The following is a 23,356-nucleotide window of genomic DNA, read 5'->3' on the forward strand; positions in this document are numbered from 1 at the left end:
ATAAATACCTGAATATCCAATGGTTCAGCTCCCGGGCTTACAATCTTGACTGTGAAACCTAAGTCTTGGATAAATACAACTTCAGCATCCTTCTTCTTCTCATCTCCATCTTCACTCGGAGAAGATTCTCTTAAGTCTTTATCGCCATTTACCAGTTTTAGTTCGCCGTTAGTTTTTTCTAATTCATTTTCAGTTTTTGTATTACTGACCTCTTCCTTTTTGTCTTCAGTAACTTGATTAGTCGTTGTCTTTTTATTATCGGTTTCAATACTTTTTTCTGTAGCAGTCGCTTTTTTATTAACCTTCTTTTTATCATTAGTTTGCTTTGTTTCAACCTCTGTCGCTGGCGAACTTTTCATTTTCTTTACCTCTTCGGATTTAATAGATTTATTGTCATCGGAATCGCTAGTGACTCCGTTTGTAACTACTTTACCATTATCACTACTACTAATATCACAATCTGAATATGTTTTTGGGTCACCATTGACAATGTTTTCGTTAGTAATTTCTGTGCCATTTAAAATTGGTTCTTTGGTACTCGTTTCGTCTTTCTTACTGTCATCCGGTTTCGAAGAGGAATCTTCACCGTTGACCTTCGCCATGATTCCGTTGGGCTTGGCTTGTTGTGGCTTCTCCGTATTTACTTTAGATTTTTGACCATCTGGAAACAGAAATGAAGAATTAAGAAGTAATTTACGAACAACTAGAACCTCTAGAAGGTTTAAACGATTTAGAATGAATTATGTACCGGCATTCGAAGTGAAATGCGGTGGTGCGGTTTGTGGCATATTAGTTTGTGGCGAGGTTTGTGGCGAGGTCTGAGGCGTGGTCTGAGGCGAGGCCTGGGTCTGAGGCCTGCGCGCGGCGGCGGCGGCGTACGAGGCGCGCGGGGGCGAAGGAGCGGGCGCTCCGCCGCCGCCCTCGTCGTCGGCACGGCCGTTGGGCGTGCTCGCGTGTCCGTTGCTACAGCCCACGACCTTAACACCTATCTCCTTTTTCATTTTCAACCGTTGCTTGCTCTCCGTTTTATCGACTAAACGAACAATGCAAATAAACAAATTATTATTTGATTGTTTAACAACGAAACCGCGCCCTGTTGCAGGCGGGTCGGTCGATAGGTTACTTGACGGACCACAAACAGATAAGAACATTCACAACGAGAAGACATTACAATACGATTGACTAATCACTATTACGTAAGTAAGAAGAACATCATACATATTTTTCAACATCTTGAAGAAAATCAGGGTACGGTGTTCAAAAGCGAGGAGGCATTTAGATCGTATCATAGAATCAATAGTAACAGACATGCAAGAAATCAATTCACCGGTAGGGAGAGTTAGCATTATTATTTAATCGCGACATTATATTTAAAGCTCAAAGATTTAGGAAGTAGCATATTAGTTTCGGTTTCGACAGAACATTCGGTAACGATCGGCGTGCGGGAGGCGCAGCGCACGTCTCGTCCCGTGACCGAGGCGCGACGAGGCACACGTGGTCTGCGCTGGCGTGCCGCCAACTATCTCCAGAGGAGAGTCAATAATAGACGGCAACGGGATGCCGCCAACAATAGACGCCATCCACACCGCTATACCGTGTGCAGACACACTTCTTACCCAACGCCGATCATTTAAAACACATCAATATATCACTATTTGACCGCACAACTTCCATCACAAGATGTAGTAGACTCTTGTGGCATTTCAGTTATTCAGAGAGAATTTTATAGTCAAACAATATGTCAGTGTAATGATATTTATGCAGAGAAATAGCAATGCAATATCTTTGTTGACCTAATTTATAAAGGCGGAGTATATTTTGTCTTACGTATATGATAAGAGTGGCGCAACTACCGCGGTCATTGTGTTGATAATATAAACGCGTTCGTCACTCGTTTTACGAACGAGTAATAATATAATAGCACCAGCAAAAAAACTCTAGTAGGAGGGAAGATATGCCGTATCTTCAGAAATGTTTGATTTTATCGTCACAACGAGATAACAGACGTAAGCCCATGCCTCTAGATTAAATCAAAACTGATAAGGGGACGGTGACATGATTTTTTTCTTCGAGGCAAGTATACTTTATCGTTCAGCGAACGTTATCCAGTTCAACGGGAAAGAAATAGATAACGTAAATTATGAATACTCATATAGTGTTGTAGCTATCGCGCGCGACTCTGTCCGGGCGGTATTAAAAAATTATTAACCTATGTGTTCGTCCAAACTATATTATACAACTATGCCATATTTCATGAAGATTAGTCAATACGCTCTAGAGATACCTTCGTACAAACATCCATCATTACATCTAAAATTTCGCATTTATAATAAAGTAAGACATAAAATTTCAAATTCTTGAGCATTTACAAAATACATGAGGGAGGAATAATGGTGTGTAATACTTCGTTTTAAGCTTGCGCCATAGTTTCCATCAATCAAATATGGACAGCTATCTGAAAGTCTTCATCTGCATGAGATCGTGTTACTCTTTGTGCATATAGTGGAACATGAAGTCATTTTATTGTACTTCCAGGGTAATAACAGCGAGCTAAGGTTTCAGCAAAAGAAATCTGACAAGTGTATGTAGCAATGAATAATATTATACATCCATGTGACACCTCGAAATGCCTCAATTTTTTCAAGCACTATAATAAAATCTATGTTCTTTATTAATATACTGAACGACAAATGATAAAGTTTTGTAGTACCTAAGGATATGATGAAAATTTTTGAATTGCAAAATTTTTCAGATAGTTTTTACTGAATTCACTTTAAAATGAAAGTACCCACAGTAAATGTAGTATTTTTCTAATTGCCTTACAATTATTACGTGATTGGATACTACGTAATAAAGAATTACTTTCGTTTAAAACATTATATGGTAATTGGAATGATTGACAACTTCTTTGAATACTTTAGTTCTTCTAAACTATTCCTTGTCGTGGAACAATGCGAGTTTCGAACAACAAATGTATTGTTGTTCGAAGACTGCAAGCAACAAAAATATTTAGAATTTGAGATAAAACATGGTAAGCGACGGCGACGGCGACGGCGTAAGCAGCCACGGATTCGATCAATGAATAATGCAGAGGGGTTCGTTGTGGACGGCACAGGGTGAATATTAAACTTTTACTCACCGACTGTTACGAGTGTTTTCCTTGAACCCTATTGTATTGAATTCTGTTAAACGTGCGCGTTTTAATACAATAGAAACAAACGTCACGGACATTGATTTAGCCAATGACATGTTTGATTATTGACATTTTCATATACAATAACCATCAAAAACTTATGGAATGCTGACAAGATATCAATAATTGTTTTTATTTAAATTAAATGGTGTACGTAGCACATTTTAATAAAAAAAAGACTAAAAAATATTTTTCTATTTATTTATTATGGGACATTGAACTAAAATAATTTTGCAAATATATTTTATTTTTGCAAAAACTATCTTTAATCATATAAATTGGCAAAAAAAGGACTCATAATTACTTGTATGATAAGTTTTTAATTTATAACATGGTATAGCGTTATGATATCATTTAGACAAGCTGCATTGTTAAGATAAATGCGTCTTGCATCATGTTCATATCGCTTTTGCTCTTACTTAGAGTAATTCATCGTTATCATACTTCTATAGAACGACGAACATTTATTCGTAGAATTATTTAAATCAGTGTATCCGTAATCAGTATCAAAGCCGTAAATGTAATATGTCGTCATATCCCATTGAATATCTTTGATATTGCTAAAACTAACAGACCAGTTTTAATAGTTTAAGGGCAACAGCTACATCGAAATAGAAAGCTTGATTATCGGATAATCACTGAACTTATTTAAAATTATTACAACTGTTTGACGATTTTTTTTCATTTAGTTGACGTCAGAAATTTGAATTGCCTCGGTTTACGTTTGAGCTATTGCAGTTTTATAGTGATAATATAAGATCATAAACTCTATAGAAAGAAGCCCTTAGCGAGTACACAGTGGAGTGCAGTCTGCGTGGCAACCGACCTGAATAATGTTGCGCAACGCACGCTCGCTCGGCCGCAGTGTTCTTGGCTTTTGGTTTCATTTGAGATCAGCCTGAAGCCAATTCTACAGTACAATGAGATCTGTCGTTGCCAGAATGAAACTTATCGGAAGTATATAAACATGAATGCACTCTTATGTATATAATTTACTAGCTATCGCCCGCGACACCGACCGAGCGGAATTAAAAGAAAAACTTAATTAGCCTATGTGTTCTTCCAGGGTATGTTTTACATCTATGCCAAATTTCAGCGAGATCCATGCAGCCGTTCTGGAGATACCTTCAAACAAAAATCCATTCATCAATCCATCTTAACATTCGCATTTATTGTATTATTAAGATGTAGTAATCGAAGTTATCATGATCGATAGCTAGTTGGCGCAGATCCGGTTCGAAGGACCAATGTACAAGCAATAACCGTCATTTGTACTCAGAAGAATTTCTATGATAGTATTATAAATAAAGATCACAAATAAATAGCTATATAATATATTTTTTTCACCATATCATTAGTATATGTTCGTTAAGATGTGATTATAGAAAGGTCCGCGAGGGATATTGAATAAGATTTACGATTTCACTGTCATCTGATCATCGCATTCGAAAGAAAATTATTAGAAAACAATGGATAAGAGAGAAATCTTTGTGTAAATACGAACCGTCTGCTTACACCATTGTTTACTATTTAAGTCAACAATAGATATTAAAAACAATTTTTCAATGCATCTGACATCATCTCTTAAGTTTATAATTATTATTATTATTCAAGAGGATTGCTCTTATTTTTTTATGTTCATGGAAATGGCAAAAAAAAGAGAAAGCAAGCAATAAGATATTTTTAATGAATTATTTCTTGTAGCCGATGGTTAGAAACCATTAGCAATAACGTTTTACGCATCACGCACTGACAATTCTTGTTTACTATTTGCACTATAAAGGTTATTGTTAAGGAAAGGGTAATAATTATTAATTCCTTTTTTTATTTTTCACTCTTTAAAACAATAGGGGTAAACAGAAATAGCATGAATCAGATTTTCCCCGCTCGGTTAATAAGTCTAAATAAAACTTATCATGTAAGTGAATACTAAGAATATCAACGAGTCTCGAAATATCAATGGTGCCAAAAAATATCATGAGGAGGAGGCAGGGCAGAATAAGGGAGCTGATAATACATATGCTTTTGTACAGTCAACGCTTACGTTAGTTTTCACTACTGTACACCGGGGATCGATTGCCGGCATCCATGTTTTCAAGACGAGACAAAATATTCGCACGATGTTCGTATTTCAAGTGTTTAAGTGTTAATCGATTCAACGAACATCAAACAAGGTATATTGTCAGTGTATATAGTGATAGAATGACCTTTGTCACATTTATGAATGAATGAATATTATGTACAAATAAATTATAGTATTTAACAAGAAAGCAATTTTAACTGTCGTGATACTTGTTTACGGTTATAATTACTTCTTTTCCAAAGAGAATGCGTGGGATGGAATATTGTTGAATTATTGTTAAGAATATGAAGCCACAAAGTAAGTTTTCTGAATATTAATGTTAGTTATTAGTTTGGGAGTCGTGTTGCGAGAGTGCTAAGACTTGAGCATGCATAATGTAAGCAGAGATAACAGAGTGACATTTGTGTACGTGGCCTACATGCGCTATGTTATTAATTAACACGTCCGCTACTACGTCAAAAACATATTTGACCTATACGACCTGGTTTCCTAATTCCTTTCACGCTTGCACTGAATGAATGACCAACCAGAACTGATGTACGGCCCAAATATTATAAACAAAAGGTACTAAAGTGTGAATAACATAACTGCACGTTCTCGACATGAAACATGGTCTTTGCGACTCAAGATACTTCGTTACGACTGCGTAAGATTTTTATTTGTTCTTCTTTTTGAGGTGCCTTTTCAACCACCGAATGTTAAAGGTCTGTATCCACATTTATTAGTTAGCTTCTATCGATCCTGAGCTGATAAGACAATAATCCAATCCTTATTACGTCTTCAAAATGACATGCAATGTTTTATTATACATAAAGCTGATTTAAGAAACAGTAACTTCTCTATCAGAACTTTTTAATGCAATTCAAACAGTAATCTTGGCTGCTTAAGATTTAACATTAAGGTCGCAATATTACAAACTTCTCGATTTATTTACGTAAATCTGTTATGAACCAAGCATCACAATAACCAATAGATATTTTATTGAACAATAACATCTTCATTCACGTTCATGATCAGTCATTCAGGGGAGCGAGGACAAATTTTATAGCAGACACAATTACTGTATGTCATAATTCATATACGCAACAAGTTTTATGACCAATTACGTATACTTTCTTTATTATTGTGTTAATGGAAGCAAGCTATGGCCAGTTTCGTTTAATACGACAACAAATTTCGTGGCGAAAAACATTTGCCAACATTTTGGCATAATATCAGCTTGATCAAAACAATGCCTCACATTTGGCTCAGTATTTTTATAATCTCGGGTCAAAGTTTTGAAATATAGCGTTATCGATCCCTAATCGGTGTGCTAATCAGATATTGTTAACATAGTAAAAATTACGCAAATAAATACGATTTTTACACACATATAAATACAGAATGATTTAACATAATGTTGTTTAATATGAATAATAAAGAAAAAATATAAAAGCGAGACAATAAACATAAGAAACATACTATAAAATGATGATTATTAATATCAAAATATCTGTGATAGACTTAAAATACGAAAAAAAACAATTTGTTATATCAATTGTTTTGTATTCTTATATTTAACAAGGTCTAGTATTACAGAATATATACCCTCCCTTTGCTCCCGTTCGCAGACTATTTTAAATTTACAATTAACCAGCCAGCGGCCGGCAACAACCAGTTCAAACCCAAAATCTCAAGTAACCGTTGAACATGACGCGAGGTTAGAAATTTTTTACATAAATTGGATAGTCACGACGACATATTCCGTATGTCAACACCTACATCTAGCTGAGCTTGAGTTACATATTAACGACATGTCCTCAAATACGTCAAAGACCCCAAAATTGTTACACAAAATGTGCCATACGACAAAGTACAGTCGCGTAAAGTAAATATAACCTTTAACATGTATGTAGGTTCTTCTTTATATTATATCTTACTAATATTATAAATGCGAATGTTTTGATGAATGTTTGTTTGAAGGTATCTCCAGAACGGCTGAACGGATCTCGATGGAATTTGACATACATATAGAACTTAAGAACACATTGTGTTTTTTTAATTCTGCGCGGACCAAGTCGCGGGACAGCTAGTCTTGATATAAACCAATGAAGATTAAGAAAAACAATTGAAGTATCAAAACAATGTCCATAATTTTGTTGACCCAATGTTTCAGGCGAAAACTTTCCTGATTTACTTTGTGTAATAACAGTAACCGATGTTTGTAATAATGATTAATAAAGGTAACGTAATACTTGATCATTGCTAATTACACCTCGGTACGCAAGTTACAATGAATATGCTTCTCGTATTCACCGAGTAATTGATCCTTCGAACTATACTCGTTGCTGTCTTCTATACGGTACTAAAATTGATGACGGACAAAGATATTTTTATTGAAAGGGGAAATAGCGACTGGAACTTCTACCATATATAAACTGATGCAGGAAGGAACGCTAAGGTCATTACAAATGGCAAAACTTCTTGCTACATCATAGGTATGTATAGGTAAAAACGGCTACTTATGGTAAAGTAAAGTTCATATTGAAAGGGAAGGTACTCAATGGGACTACAAAAACACATTTGTCATTCAATAGTTTAAAGTATATTTAAAACATAAATCCAATCGCTATACAAAACAAATCACGTTTTAATTCACTATTCTCGCATGCTACGAATTACAAACATTGAAACAAATTGTTATGTCGTGATTTAATGCCAAAATATATACGACAATCGTAACATTATTTCGTTTTCTTATTTATCTAACGTCTTGTCTACATAATTAATCGGTTCCTTTTCTCGTATATTGTCTATGCTACATTACCGTATAGTCGCATTCACACATGTTCCACTGCCGAAGCACCTATAAAAAATACTATCATCTCCTTCATTTACTCGAAATAAACAGAGATAGCAATATATTTCATCAATTGGTTACAGCTGTGAAAAGTTACGATTACTGTTGCGGTGCATTATCTCAAACTCGTAAAATAATATACCGCTCGTCTATTCCTTTCAACTAACCCAATTTTTGTCACTAATGCTGTGAGTTACTCAATCGACAATACGCATTGCGTTTTAACGTTAATTTAAGCAATGAACAAATACTGACGGACTAAGAAAATAATCAGTGTTTTACAACAAAAAAATGTACAATTCTACTATATACCGGATAGTCTTGATGTTTATAAAAGTCTAGAACGCATACAAACATTGATTTTTATTTATATAACATTTTATTTTATATAGATCTATTTGACGTCGTTCAATAGCTATTCGATTAGTCTCAAGGTCACTTATCAATAAACAAGTGAATCTTAGTCAAGGTTCAGTTATACACAGACTCTTTTTATACTTAAAAAAATTATTTGTATACTACGAAGGTATAAAAGGTAAAGGTAAGGTTTCAGAACTGTTTCCAGCTAAGCTAATCTTTGTATAATAAATAAAAACTACGAGTAATTAAGCAAAAACACTTACCGTGGGTTTCTGAGTTCAAAATTCGGTTTAAAATACATTGTCATCTCCGTTTTTTCAATGATATGTTTTATACAGAGATTTTGGTGTCAGAAACCCAAGGTTAATGTGACTGAATTTTTTTTATTGGAGAAGGGGGCAAACGAGCAACGAACCGCCTAAAATTATTTGATCCGACGCTCATGGACATCTGCAACGCCATGGGAACCGCAGATGCGTTGCCGGCCTTTAAGGAAGGTGTACGCTGAAATGCATTTATTTTTACAAATATTGAATTATTAGAGCGATGTAGTTACTGGTTATAATATATTAAGTTGAAGAATTCAAATGTAGACTGTCTACGTACGGTTTTGTATTTCAAAACCTTCAGTGTCATCAAGGTGTCATCGCATTGTCATAACGTTAACTTCGCGTATAGAGTAACATGAAACGTGGAAGAAATATTAATAAACTTTAATTAACCTTTATTCAAAATGAGAACCAAGAGCAACAGATAAAGTGAATACAGTCCAACCTGGATAAACCAGAGTCCAAGAAACTGCAATATTTTTCTCGCTTCTAGAGGTTTCTTTCTAATCTGAGTTTCTCGCTTATAGTGGTCGTCTTTCGGGACCGGACGATAACTCTCAGATATCTCACTTATTCAGTTCAAACTTATCTCGCTCAGGACTGCAGTAATAATCCTACAATAGTTACAATGATATCCAATATGTTTAAAAGTTATTGATTGTCCCGCGATTGTTTTATCGAACGATACAGGTGTGAACAAAACTGTTAGTCTCCATTTTAGGTGCTAAATAATTTACCTTTCCTACATTTAATCAAACTCACACGCCTGCAAACACTTGTCAGTAAAAACTCTAAAGGCAATATAAAATTCTTATCGTAAGTGTAGAAATCACAACGTTATCATGTGTGGGTAAACTAAAAAGTATCAATCAGAGCTGTCAACCGATTTAGGTTTTTTTCTATAAAACATATCTGTCGAGCATCGCCACTTTACGAAAATGTTTTCTACGTCAAGGTAGAAAATTACAATGAAAGTTATTAATAGAGTTAATGTGTCGTTAATCTAAAAATAAGTTTGATTATTTCGATGTAGTAAATCTCATTAGTTTTTACGTGCTTTTAATGACTATTATAAAACAATAATTACCGTTAAGGAATTTATAGAACTAAGAAATTTCATTTAGTGAATGGAATTGGAAGTAAAAGATTTTTTTTATTTTTTTAGACTTAGTGTTTTTAAATAAGTTTTGATCCTACTATTATAATGTAATATATGGTTAGTCAATCTTTCTTCATATACAGGTTCCTAACTAAAGTATCAAAAGTCATTTTCAAAACTGGGGACAGGGTAGGAGGCTGTTGGGCGACAAACCAAGGCATTAGACGAGCACTACATAAGTCTGCGAATTACACAGATTCACATAACTTTGAGCTCCCAAAGGCATATGTTAAAGAAATGGACTGTAAAACTCTAGCCCAGAGCACTAGTAGAGTTAACACTGGACATTTTCACTTTATCTGTTCCAAAATTATGATTGGTAACTTTTGAAGTCATCAAGACATTTTATCAAGGATCGCGTTTGCACAAACATTGTAACAATTCCCTCGCTTCTCATAATCTTAATAACACACGAGATAGTAAATTACCTACATTTTGTATGCACGTATCTAGTTTATCATTCAAATAGGCATCATATGCATATCGGAAAAAATTTAATTAGTATAGAATACAAGAAATTTAAGATATTTAATGAAAAAATAGCCTTTATATAGTCTGATTTTTTCGCCTTCCATGTAAAAGTCAATGAACACCTATATACTCGTGTATCATATAGGGGGAAGCCCGCAATATGTCTAGACGTCCAAAGGCACAAAGGATATGTTGTAAATTAAGTTAGGTATATATATTACAAATTCAGAGTTGCTTCAAACCTGCGTATTAATATTCTATTTACCGTTAAGAAAAACAATTCTGTTTAAGCGATTGAAAAAGATTTTACTTTTATCAGTTACAGGGCGTCCATTTAATTTGATTGCCAGTGCCTGTTTCATACAAGGCTAATGTGATTATGACAGATGTTAACTGCAATAGCAACCACTAAACACTTCTGTTTAACGTAAAGTTACCATTGTAACGTAGTGTTCGTTTTGTAACGTAATTATTTGCGTACATATATGTTCTTGAATAATGACATACATTTAGGATGAACGCGTGTGTAAACTACGCACATTTATAAAATATGTCACGAATACTAATGTGTAACGTACTTTACTCATATTCTTCTTATTTTCGAAGAAGAAATGATCAGCGCCTCGCAAAGGACATGCAATGAGAACATGCACAGTGCTGTAGATCTTTGCTTAATATCTGACTGGATGAATGGTACCAGAAATCGATGTAAGGCAGATTTTGACGACATCAATCCTAAACTTCTTTGTAATTAACGTTTTTCGTAAACAGTAAAATATATGGATTTGGAAGTTAATTCCATGGTTGGTGAAGATTTTGCAATATTATTTCAAGAAGCGACGTAATAAGTACAAAACTATTAACACGACTAGCTGTTACATAAGATTTTTTTTTATTTTACATACAAGACTAACGATGTTCTTTGTTATATGATGTGAAACATAAGATAACCCTCTTGAATGGCAGAAGTCAAATATCAAGGACATAAAAACTATGTAAATGTTGTATGAAAATCGACACACCTATGTGATGCAAAGAGGGGTAAAATAATATTTAAAACATTATCGTCTGGGTACAGAATACACCCCATGTTTGCTGGCAATATCCCAAGACTATTGTCGATATGGCGTCGGGGGCAAAGTACCACGGAGGTACGAAGTCAACGGCCTCGACTGAATGCTTCAACTACGGCGATCAATTAAATTTTCCTAAGGATTAATGCAAATATTCTTTAGCAGATAAGATCGACCGCGTAACCCCGTAACGTCAACCGAAAAAATTATGCAAAAAGTTATTTTTACACGGCTGCGTAGTAATAGCGAGAGACGAATGGAATACAAGTTAATTTACTTATGGTTGAATTTCTTTCTTTTATTATCTTTATAAGATTATAATGTTACTATAGAAATGTACAAACTATTCGCTAACCACATTGCTATATGAAAAATTGTCGAGATTAATTTAAATACATACAAAAAGATTTTTTGCAACAGCATTAAGTCTGTCGCAATGCTATTCAAAATTCTGTAATTGAATGTAAATTATTATTTTTTTCACACGTATCACGTTTTCTCGTTTTATTTGTTAGATTTGACCCCCCGCTATTATTGACATTAATCATGTTGTCTTGACAGTCGTCAGGGAATAGCATCCGCCATGTGGTGCCAAGTCGTTGGACTGTCAATTCGTCACGGGGGAACACATTTGCTATAATACGGTTTCCACTTTTCAATAGTATCAACTCAGAGATAGTCAAACTTTTTTTGTTCTTAAAACTCTTTCTAAATTTATTGGTATCAGTGAATCTCCTGCAGTGTTTTTTCTTCAAGTTATGAACTTTAAACTTTATGTCCATCATGGTACATCCCCGTCAAGTCATCCGAGGACCCCAAAGGTTCCACTTGGACCACTTTGAGAATCACTGGCACAACTGTACTAATGTTTAGTTTAACATTTTGAACACACACTTCAGTCAATTAAGGTTGAAATATGATCATACAAATAGCGTAAAAATGAAAATCAATAATTAAAAAAAATAAAAAGTACTGATGGGGTTAACCTCTATTACGTCATCTTTTCATCATCACTTTTTATTACCAGCAAATGCAATTTCATTATAACATTACTTTGCTCATTATCTATGTATCAAACATAAAAATATTCTAAGATTCAGATATTTTTTTATACCACAATCACATTCTCTGTAATTTCCACTTAACTGCAATCTGTATAAAAGGCTTTCAAATATATTATAAGTTTACCGAACACAAATATCATAAATAACATGCGAAAAATAATAAATATGATCTTCACAAAGTGCTATCAGTTACTTCAGTTATTAAATATCAATTTGGTGTTTTAATCGTATTTGATATTTTTTTTGCTACAACACTATTGAGGCTAATATTTGACAAAATATATAATACTTAATTTCTTTACTTGTATCTGTTTGTCCCAAATAAATGACATACAGTGTATGATAACCCAAGTAAGCAATAAGATGAGGTCAATTAGTATACATTATGAGAATATATAACATTCAAATTCACTAATATTCATATTCAAAGCTTTTTTCTGTGGCAGATTAACCAATTGCTTATTACTTTTTAGAAACCTTTATCCATTATAATAATAAATTGATTCTGCAACTCAAATATTAAACTAAAAAAGTCGACACCTCTCTCTCTCTCTCTCTCAGAAAAAAGAACACAATATATTTTATATAAATGTTTAAGCAATAGGAATACATTCATGAATAGCATCTTTAACTCAATCACATAGGTGTCATAGACAATCCTCTATGCAGAGAGAAATAAAGTGAAATCAGCATCTTATGTAAAATATCCTACAGCAGTATCCCAATTACAGGGTCCACTATCTTGGATTGTTGAGATTGTTCTAAGAAATCATCAATAAAGAGGTTGCCAAGATTTTTCCGCAAGCTTGTTCGCTGAATTAATCATTATTCAATCCTAACACAAAATATGCACCGCTCATGGAGTTACAAACCCAAGATAAGACAAACTCAAGTTAAGAAAAATTTGTGAATTGAAATAGGAGGCTTATCAACACAAGAAGTCTAGAAAAATGAAAATACCTATAGTTATTGCAGGAAAAATATAACTTAAATTTTACCAGAATCTAATTGGAAAGTGAAAATAGAATAAAGTGCTGACATTCTATTTTTTTAACTTAATTTTATTGTTAATTTAAAGTATCATACCAATCTCTTTTGAAAAAAGAACAGATAATTCTTTTTAGACTTAAGCCAATGTTTTTATTGGCTGTAGTCTCAATTTAAATAAAGCTTGAACATTAACATTATGACAATATGTTTCATTGAATATTATAAAAATATTCAATTATATACATTGAATAAAAATTTATTCAACTTGTTTGAATATTCCAATTAGAATTAAAAATGGTTTGATCGTGATTTTTGTCTGTATTTTTGACATGTTTTTTTTTCTTTTATTAAATTGATTGGGCTGATTAAATGGTCTGGATTTTAAACACAAGCAGTTAAAGGTCAGACTAAAAAAGTGTTTTTTAATTATAATTTAAAAGAAACTTTGGTCGTGTAGGTTAATTTTCGGAGGTTTATTTGTAAGATTATTAACTATTTCCGTTAAAGGACTCATAAATGGAAACATGCAATACATAAAACAGTTGTGTAATATGTTAATTCAAAGTAATTAGTTATTGCTATTCTATTATTACGTTAACATTTATTACCTGGAATTATGCATTGTTATATTCAAATTGTATTTATTGTTTCGACACATTAGTACACAATAATGTTAATTAATTAATATGGAAAAAAAATCAAATTGTAGTCACATGGTTTAATAACAGTCACATGACTGCAATGCAGTCCGTGCAGGTTTAAAATTAAATATTTTTTACTTAGATCAATTGCTCAATGTTACATAACTGAGGACATGACCATTCAAACCTTACCTGTGTTAACATTTTCGCCGCTACTTTTTTCAGTCACATTGCTGGTACCTTGACATTTTTTCACTTTTTGGGAAGTATGTTTCGATACATTATCGTCATTCACTTCACTACCGGGAGCCATAACAACACGAGAAATTAATCCGGCACTGACTGACCGCGACGAACGGTACCACACTCACTCAGCTGAAAAAAACATGCGGTACAGTTAAGGTTCAGTTTTGTCTAACATATCCAAAAGTTCAATTATGTAAGTTTGTAAAAACTTAAAGCCTTTTTATTCCTATAACTCTCCTTTCTAAACGTACCTATCTTAAATGATAGGTTTATAGCTGCTTAACACTATTATTTTTATTATAACAAAATAGTAATTTAAAATTTATTTCTATACAGTGAACCATATGTATGCCAACAAATTTTAAGTAGAAAGAAAAATAAGCAATGTATTCTAAATTGCACGATATTTTTTGTCAGCGGCATCTGGCGGTGACAATTATAACACTGGAAAATCAATGACGTTTCATTTTACGCAAATATTTTACGGAAACACGTAAACGTTTAAAAGTTCATCAAAGAATGTTATGGCCAGTTATGGCTATGATTTTTATTCATACATATACTAGTAACTCTTCGAGATTTCCTTCTGTTGAAAGAGCAGAAACAAAAATATGAATATTAAAATGCATATGGCGAAGTTTGTTTTGGCTAATTTTCAAAATCAGTAAAATACTTTCGAGTCAGCGTGTTTGAGGAGTTTTTGTTTATTTTTTACTTTTTGACAAAATAATACCATAGACAAACAGTAAGCAAAGTAGAATTTCACTTATTTTTGTTGCAAAATTATCTTATTTGAAAATATCATTTAAGTAAATATTTTTTTTTGCTTAACTTGTGCCCATTAGCAATAATACTGGCGTCCGAAAACTATCCCAAGGTATTGCACGATTTACTTTAATTAGATTATTGTATAATATTGTATTTAAGTAATCTCCACAAATACTTTGTTCCTAACAGAAGATGTTGGACGGGTGGTATTGTCGCTCTATAGCGAATATGCAAGCAAACGAGGCTGCAAGCGTCAGCAGCAGCACTGTGGAGACGTCACGATCCCGGGAACAAATGAAAGATTACTCCAGTGACAGCAGTAGCGATTCTGAGCAGGAACCAAATTATGAAGCGCAATATCTTAAACTTAAAAAGAAATTAAAGTACCTTATCTATGTAAGAAACTTACATGTATTATTTAAGGGAAAGGGAATATCTTCTTACTGTACATCCTGTCTGTTCATTATAGGTAGCCAATTCATCACACTGTAAAATTAACTCATAGTAGTTGTAACACTTAAGAAATTTTTCATTTTAATGTTGAATTTTTCCAAAAAAACCTATTACCTTATTATTGTATTAAATTTCAGGAAAATGAATGCTTTCAAGATGCCTTGCGCAGTAGCCAAAAGAGACTTCTAAGAGTTTCTCGGGACAGAAGCTATCTTTTGGACAGATTACTGCAGTATGAAAAACATGACAGCACTACATCAGAGAGTGATGACACAGAGTCATCAGATGATGGTTCTTACAATAATCTGGATGCTGCAAAAAGGTAATTAAAAAATCTGATGCTTTGGTCTGTTTACAAATCTGCAAATACATGCAACAAATTTTATTTCAAAATCACCTTTTTGGAACAAGATGTGGTTTCTTCAGCTTTTTTAATAGATCAATAATTGTCACAGCAATGTCGGGAGGATGTTCAAATTTAAAATATATTATTTCAGAAAAAAACTAGAAGCAACCGCAGCCCAGCAAGTTATATCCACACCATCTGCTCTAAATAAAAATGCTAATGCAATGAAAAGGAAAAGAGCAGCTGTACAAAAAAAACCTCCAAACACTAGTCTTTCAGTAAGGGATAACTAAGTTATGAATCCACCATCTTTACAATATGCTATGTAATATATCTACATAATACATAAATAATTGTAAGAACAATGAGAAATGATATAAAACAATTTTTAGCACATCCAAGTTCTAAAAACACTTTTGATTTTGAAGAAGAGGACTCACTTGGATTTGATTTTCTTGCCAGTTTTGAGAATGTGTAGTTACAATGAAGTAGACATAGTTAACAGAGATTTATTAACAGATGTATAACCTCAAGTATCTATTACATAATTAGATGCATTTTAGAAACTTACAACTGCTTTACTTTAACAAGATACAGTTCAAATAACAGCACTCTCTTCCCGACGGTGTTGGAAGAGATGTCTAAAGGGTGTGGACTAGGGCTTGCAACCAGTCACCACTTTTCATGTATGTCATAAAATTCGCTTAAAGAATTTATGGTTTATATTTATAATTTTACCAGTGGGCTTGCAAGCTTTCATTACTTTTGCATTGTATGGCATTTTGTTTTTCTTTTGCATTTTTTGCAACTGTGGTCCTGGGCATAAGCAGTGCTCCAATTAAAACTAGTCCTACCTTACATGTTATAATCCACTATATCTGTAACCGTAATCCTGTATGTAAATTTAAAAAATGCAATGGTACACCCTTTTTTATTTCAATATTTTGTTTATTTATTGTAGTACATCGTTTTTAAATGTGTAGTTTTTTTTATTGTGTTGTTCCTTAAATAAAACGTTATATACATTTTGTGCTTGTCTTTTTAGCAGCAAGGGAATGCGTCAATGTTGTCGAAAGCCTCGCCGGCTCTAGGGTTTGGGCTGTCTACGAGTGATGGTCACATGACACCGGAGGAAGTAGAACGACATCTGCAGTCGCGTCAGTCTTACTTGGAGCTACTGCCGGAGCGTGCACCCCCTACTGTACCTACAGAGATGTTTAGTAATGATCCATCACTTGACAGGTTTGTATAAAAAAAATGAATACCATAATTTTATTACAGTAAATGTGTTCCATTTATAATAATGTTTTAAATTGTTACAGTGAGTCAAATGATGTGTTGGAAAATTCACCAAATGTGGAAGAATGGTTTGATTAACTATTACGCTTACAATCACTTAGTATAAGGAAATTAAAATACTTTAATATTATTAAGAATATTGTCCGCATTATTTTTATATTTGCAAAAAAATGTGTTTCAAATAAAAAAAACATATGATATATTGTGGTTACTTCATTCAGGTACACCCCACCTACTTTTATTCAAACTCAATCGAACTAGGATAAGAGGGAGTTCTCGGGACTGTGAGTTTTTTCTCATTTATAGAGGTTTCTCTCATCAGAGTATTTCGCTTATAGAGGTCGTCTGTCGGGACCGGGGGACTGACTTATCCTGGTTCGATTGTTTTTTTAGTGTACATTTTAATATAACAATTACGATAAAACATGCCCTAAATATCAAGCCGCAATGTGTTCAACAATGGTATTAAATTACCAATCCAATAGATAGCGCCTGAAATGGTCATACTCAGTAAAAAATATGGAGCGCTTCGAGAAGAGTTCGGCACTACTCGCGTTGGCTGATGCACTGTCTCGCACCTAGATTACTTTTTTTACTCTATCTAAAGGTCCCAAATTTACTATAAAAATAATTACCGAAAAATATTCGACTTTTAATTTAAGTTTTCACTGTTTATTTGCACTTTCATAATGAGGATTTTTTTATTTTAAATCCAGATTTAGTTGAAAAGTTGGCATGGCCCTTGGGAGTTGGGGGTAACATCCTCATAATTCGCCATTCCACCTCACCCCTCCCTTTAACTTTTGCAACATATCAATACCATTTCCTTTGTAATTTCGACATGCTCTTATGAATCACAAATTCTTATCGGACTTGGATATCCTGTTATATCCCTCGCTTAACAAAGGCAGTCATATATATTTTTCTATTCTCTAAATGTGCGTCAATAGAAACATTTATAAATAAAAGATCATTTCAATTGCTTCGGTTAAATATTTATTTACGACGATAATTGATTAGGTACAATACAAGCGCAAGGAATAAACATCTATCAAAGAACACGCCAAAACTTCAATGTACAGTCAACTGCACAACTACATCAAATTGTTTAAGTTAAGCTTTTTCTGTTTCACTATTTTCCCATAATACACACATAACATTGTACAGATTTTTTTTAAACGTGATAAATATTTTTAAACAATTAATATTACTTTGTTGATTCTAATCTCTTATTATGATCTACCATGCAAGATAAGCTTCAGCACTCTACCGACATAACATTAAATGTTCAATGCAAGTTAAACTATATCTAAACTATGTATATAAATTTAATGCCTGCTTTAAACAAATTGTCTATATGAGATTCCTATATAAAACACAAGTACGTATCTATAGAATTCATAATGATTTGCTTATTCCTATGAGTTATGGAAGATAAAGCATAACCTCAAGCCTTATAATAGATATGGAATGAAATATAATTCACGATAATATAACAAATATGTTTTTATCACATATTTTTCACTTCATTTTTAATATTGTAGCGCATTTTCTATATAAAATGAACACGATACATTTTTGTTAAAATTTAAAGACAATTGCCTAGTAACGAATATGTCTAGGTGTGCCAAAAAGTCAATTACGGTACATTTCTAATGCCTGATTACACACATGAATGGATTCACATATGTACAATGTTTTAGGCATAAAGTATGGTTAAACTTGTTACAATAATAAACATTAATTCCGAGATAAATTACTTGAAGGTTTAACAAGTAACAGGAACATTATAGGAAAAATAATCTCGTAACAGTTAAAAGCTGTATCATTTGTATAGCTTCAAAATTAGTATCTTGGTACAATACCAAAAATAAAAGTAACTACAATACATTTTTTTTGATATTACCCGTCATAGTTGAAAAAACAAATGGAAATTTACAGAATATTTTTGTGATTGGTTAATTTCCTGAATATAAGACTTAACCATATATATTATGAACTTTAATAAGTTATTAAATCTAAATAAAAACTTTCTCACAATAGAAATAACATTTTATATATGTAAAAAAATCTAATGTATTGTCTACAATAACAATTTTGAAAATGTTGAATTTTTTTTCACATTTTGAGCACATTACAAGTGGTTAAATATCAGCAATAAATATGTAATACATGTAGTAAATAGACACTAAACAATTTACACATGTTTTGAAAGTATACAATTAATATGTTATACATTGTTACAACATGCACTTTGGTATGTTAAATAATTGTAAAATATATAAACATTCTGGCGTTACATAATTGATTAAGTTATAATTCATTACATCGATAACCTATATACAAATATTCATAATTGGTATATTTTATACCACCAAATGCACTATGATCCAAGAGATCAGAAATTTTGATACTTTTCAGTATTATGTAATCAAAACGTAATTTACTTTTAAATGAAAGAAATGTAAAAAAATATATAAGAAGACAATCTATACCACAGTTAATACAAAACTTAAAAAATATACAATGTTGTCTTTTATTTATATCAGTGTACATTGCTCATATCAATCAAAATAAAACTTTTATTTTTTTTTACAAAATATTTATAACTACTCTATTAATAAAAATTAAAAAAAAAACTATACACAAGAGATTTCAAATGGAATCAGTACAAATTTCATCAAAATATTACAGCACACTGTATGAATCCTGCAGAACTTCCAAAATAGAACACAAAACCTTATACATTTTAACACTGATATTATTTAACTTCTTGATAACTTAAACTCCTTACTAAAACTGATCTGCCAGCAGATTGCATATCTCTTGTGAGGCAGACTCTTTGCTTGATCTCACTGTGAGTCTGAACATTTGAGCTTGTTTATTTGGTTCTAATCTCATGAGGCACCCCACTTGCTGCATTCTTGTGTGCACTATACCAGCACATACAAAGTTATCAGGGTTAGGGTCAATACCATCAAGAAGCTGCATACCAAACCCGGCAAGTTTGGTGCGTGTTGCTGCCAAATCAATAGCACCCTGAGCTTTAAATATTTTTTGTGCTCTCTGCTGTTCACCTCCCAAGTTCTTCCATCTTGCAAAAAAGGATTCACCATTCATTTCTGTTGGTTCGAAAAACTTGTTAAGGGTGAGTGGGAGTTTCATAGTTATCTTCTGTGGTACATTGTTATAAATAAAAGAAACAGACATGGTAGGGGCATCAGTGAAATCTTCAATGCACTCTGCAGTTAGCATCTGCTGAATCTGAGCACCTGCTTCCAGTACTGGCTCCATTGGCTTCATCTGGACATTCAGTTTATGTAGGTCTGTCCAATGCAATTCAGGATGGACATTTTGAATAGGGAACTGTGTCTTATTGCCATAAAACAGTCCAATTCTTCCCAAGTTTTGTCTGAATTCACTCTTGACCCCTATTTGAATTAGATCATTTTCAAAAAGAACACCATTATTTTTAAATAGGAATTTCTTGATGTTGTTCTGCTGAACTGTGGTGGGACTTATTTTAGGTGTTGTATATAGGTCGCCTAGGACATCGAGTAGTCCATTGCCAGTGGTGGAATTAGATCCAGGAGGAGTAGATAGACCGAGGAGATCAGCACTCGAGTTATTTGTGTTGTTTGTAGAATTCATTGTTGGTGCCGGAATTATGGAAGGTTGAGGGCTTTTAGACTCCCTTACATCGTCAGGTATGCGGCCAGGCTTTTTCTTTTTCAAAACTGCCAAAATAGATGATTCCCTCTCAGGGAAAGCGGGCATTTCTTCTAGGACAGTAGCCAAGACATCAGAGCTAGCAACTATGCTTAGTTGAAGATATTCAGAGGCTCTTTGCTGCAACTCAACATCAGCAGATCTCAAATTAGAATCAGCTCTAAAAACTTCTTGTACTCTGTTCTTAATTTCAGGGAATAAATTCACCAGTTTAATATAAGTTGACAAGAGTAGTGCCCTTGTAGCTGCAGAACACAAGTGATACTTGGAATGGAGCAATTCAAATTGTACTTGTGGTGAGGACTTAGTATCACCAGCAATCAAGTTGCCAAATTCACCAAGAATGTAACCACCAACCTTCACCATATTTTCATGGCATGTAGGAGCTTGTAATGCTTCAAATACAGTCTTAGCAGCATACGCCTGCACCTCTTCTCTATTTATGACAATTTGTATGACTCTGTACCACACCTCTTCTGAGACATAATCACCTGCAATCCTGATCAAGTTCAAAATTACATCAACATACCAAGTGAAATCAGTAGCATATTTCTCTGCTAGAATGGCAACTTTTAAGACCATTTCTTCTCTAATAGAGTAGTCAGCAGTTTCTAAATAGGCCAACATCTCCTGAACAATTTCCTCAGCATTTGTTTTATCACACATTGCATAGAGTAGGTCAACAGCCTGCTGTCTAACAGAGACATCTTTTTCCATCTTCATTGACAGTATAACAACCTCTTGGTGCTTTTTGACAGCTTCATGAGAAAATTCAGAGGTAGCAAGATGGCACATAGATTCAAGAGCTAAGTATCTCAAGTTGGTTTCTCTATTGCTAAGAAATTGTCCAAGCTGGTTACAAGCACGGACTAGAAGATTAGCTTCACTATCATTGTGTATAATCAAACTGATGGCTTCAAATAGTACAGCATTTTTAGCATTAGAATGTTGTACTTTCTTAGACTTGGGTGGCTCTTGGGCTTTATTAAATATTGTCTCCAAACACTCTGTTAGACGTCCCTTCACACCTGGCTCTTCAGATGGAGGATTGTAATTTTGCAGCAAGCGCAACAACTTTACAGATAACCATGGAGCTGGTACAAAGTAGTAGGTATAATCTTGTAAATCTGTGTAGCTAGCTGTGACAATCCTACTTAAACGAGCCACCGCTAAAGTGACACACCCCTTATACTCATCTGGATTTTTCTTAACAAGAGCATCAATAAGGGATGTGGCTGCAGTGACAACACCCATATGAGGATCATTCAGTAAGTGAATAATTCTTGAAGTCCACTCACCTCCTGGAATTATTTCTGGTGACTTGCGGAACAACCTCAACAGACACAAAGCAGCTGATTGTTTTACAACATCCATTGTATCACCAGACACAAGAAGCTTAGGAATCTCTGTGCCAAAAGCCTCTGCCATGTCTTTACTGCCGATATTAGCAATGCACTGGAGGGCAAGGTTGACATGAATAGGGTTTCGGGATTGGAGATCATTTTTAATGCTCTGGATAATGAGTTTAATGAGGTCACTATTAGTATTTACCAAGACCGAAATAAAAAGGTATCCGATCTGTTTTTCTGAATATTTATTAGAAGACAGTAAGTTGACTGCCTCCATATGACCGAAGTCTATATCATGCCCCAAGAGAAAAATAAACAGGAGTTTGCAAACGTACTTTTTCTTCTGGTAGCCATCGAGGGTTTTGTCACCCTTGAATTTGCTTCTAATGTTCGCGAGCTCCTTGTTAATCCTTTTTATTTCTGCTTCTTTACTTTTACAATTTCTTATATCTGATATAAAGACAGCTAACCCTCGCATACCATCTCCCCTCACGGCAGGCATATTGCCAAGAGATTTATCGAACACCAGTTTTAAGCCTTCTTTATGCCCCGGTTAGATATATAGCACAACACCAACTGAATCTAGGGATTATATTAAAGTTTGGAAATCGGCATTAATTAAAGATAATAAGGATGCCGAATCAAAATTATAACTCAGAATCAAATACTGAGCTTTCTTCTACAACGCCTTCCCATATTATCTATGACTATGAAATTGAAACGTCAGAGTTGAACTGAATGAACATTTGTTTATGGATCAATATTTTACATCTTCAAGCACCGAGTGAACATTTCTTAAATTCAAAAAGCATAATTGCGCTTTTTTTACTTATAGAAACGAAGTTTATAAGGTGTTTTTTTTATTTTAGAAATAAATAATTGCTATTTTTCTAAAAATTACTAGTAATTAAGTAAAATAACACATTTTTTTTTCAGTTATTTCAGTTACTCGCTAGGTTTATAT

General features: G+C 33.5%; 3 protein-coding genes across 6 annotated transcripts in view; 1 reads left to right on the top strand and 2 right to left on the bottom strand.

Moving 5' to 3' along the window:
- clu (clustered mitochondria protein homolog) overlaps window positions 1-14,814 on the bottom strand; it is a 26,037-nt gene extending 11,223 nt beyond the window's left edge. The window contains exons 1-4 of one of the 4 annotated variants that reach the window (XM_013309276.1): window positions 14,700-14,814; window positions 14,395-14,577; window positions 749-1,033; window positions 9-661 (exon numbers count right to left, since the gene is read on the bottom strand). In XM_013309276.1, the coding sequence (XP_013164730.1) occupies window positions 9-661; window positions 749-1,033; window positions 14,395-14,515 (1,059 nt within the window). In that variant the 5' untranslated portion in view covers window positions 14,516-14,577; window positions 14,700-14,814. Of the gene's footprint in view, window positions 1-8; window positions 662-748; window positions 1,034-3,139; window positions 3,282-14,394; window positions 14,678-14,699 lie in introns of those variants that run through there. The other 3 variants (XM_013309279.1, XM_013309277.1, XM_013309278.1) reach the window with 3 other exon arrangements.
- Window positions 14,815-15,185: 371 nt separating this feature from the next.
- Window positions 15,186-17,468, top strand: LOC106115639 (INO80 complex subunit E). The gene is made up of 6 exons (XM_013309080.1): window positions 15,186-15,325; window positions 15,406-15,612; window positions 15,807-15,991; window positions 16,167-16,293; window positions 17,061-17,257; window positions 17,338-17,468. Exons 2-6 carry the CDS (start codon window positions 15,409-15,411, stop codon window positions 17,390-17,392), a joined length of 768 nt encoding a protein of 255 aa, XP_013164534.1. The 5' UTR covers window positions 15,186-15,325; window positions 15,406-15,408; the 3' UTR covers window positions 17,393-17,468.
- Window positions 17,469-19,892: 2,424 nt separating this feature from the next.
- On the bottom strand, window positions 19,893-23,119 carry AP-2alpha (adaptor protein complex 2, subunit alpha). Its single transcript, XM_013309537.1, has one exon. The coding sequence runs from the start codon at window positions 22,892-22,894 to the stop codon at window positions 20,108-20,110; it is 2,787 nt and encodes a 928-aa protein (XP_013164991.1). The 5' UTR covers window positions 22,895-23,119; the 3' UTR covers window positions 19,893-20,107.
- Between the last annotated feature and the right edge of the window lie 237 nt (window positions 23,120-23,356).

This window comes from Papilio xuthus, unplaced genomic scaffold, assembly GCF_000836235.2.
Source record: "Papilio xuthus unplaced genomic scaffold, Pxut_1.1 DF827777.1, whole genome shotgun sequence".
NCBI lineage: Eukaryota > Metazoa > Arthropoda > Insecta > Lepidoptera > Papilionidae > Papilio > Papilio xuthus.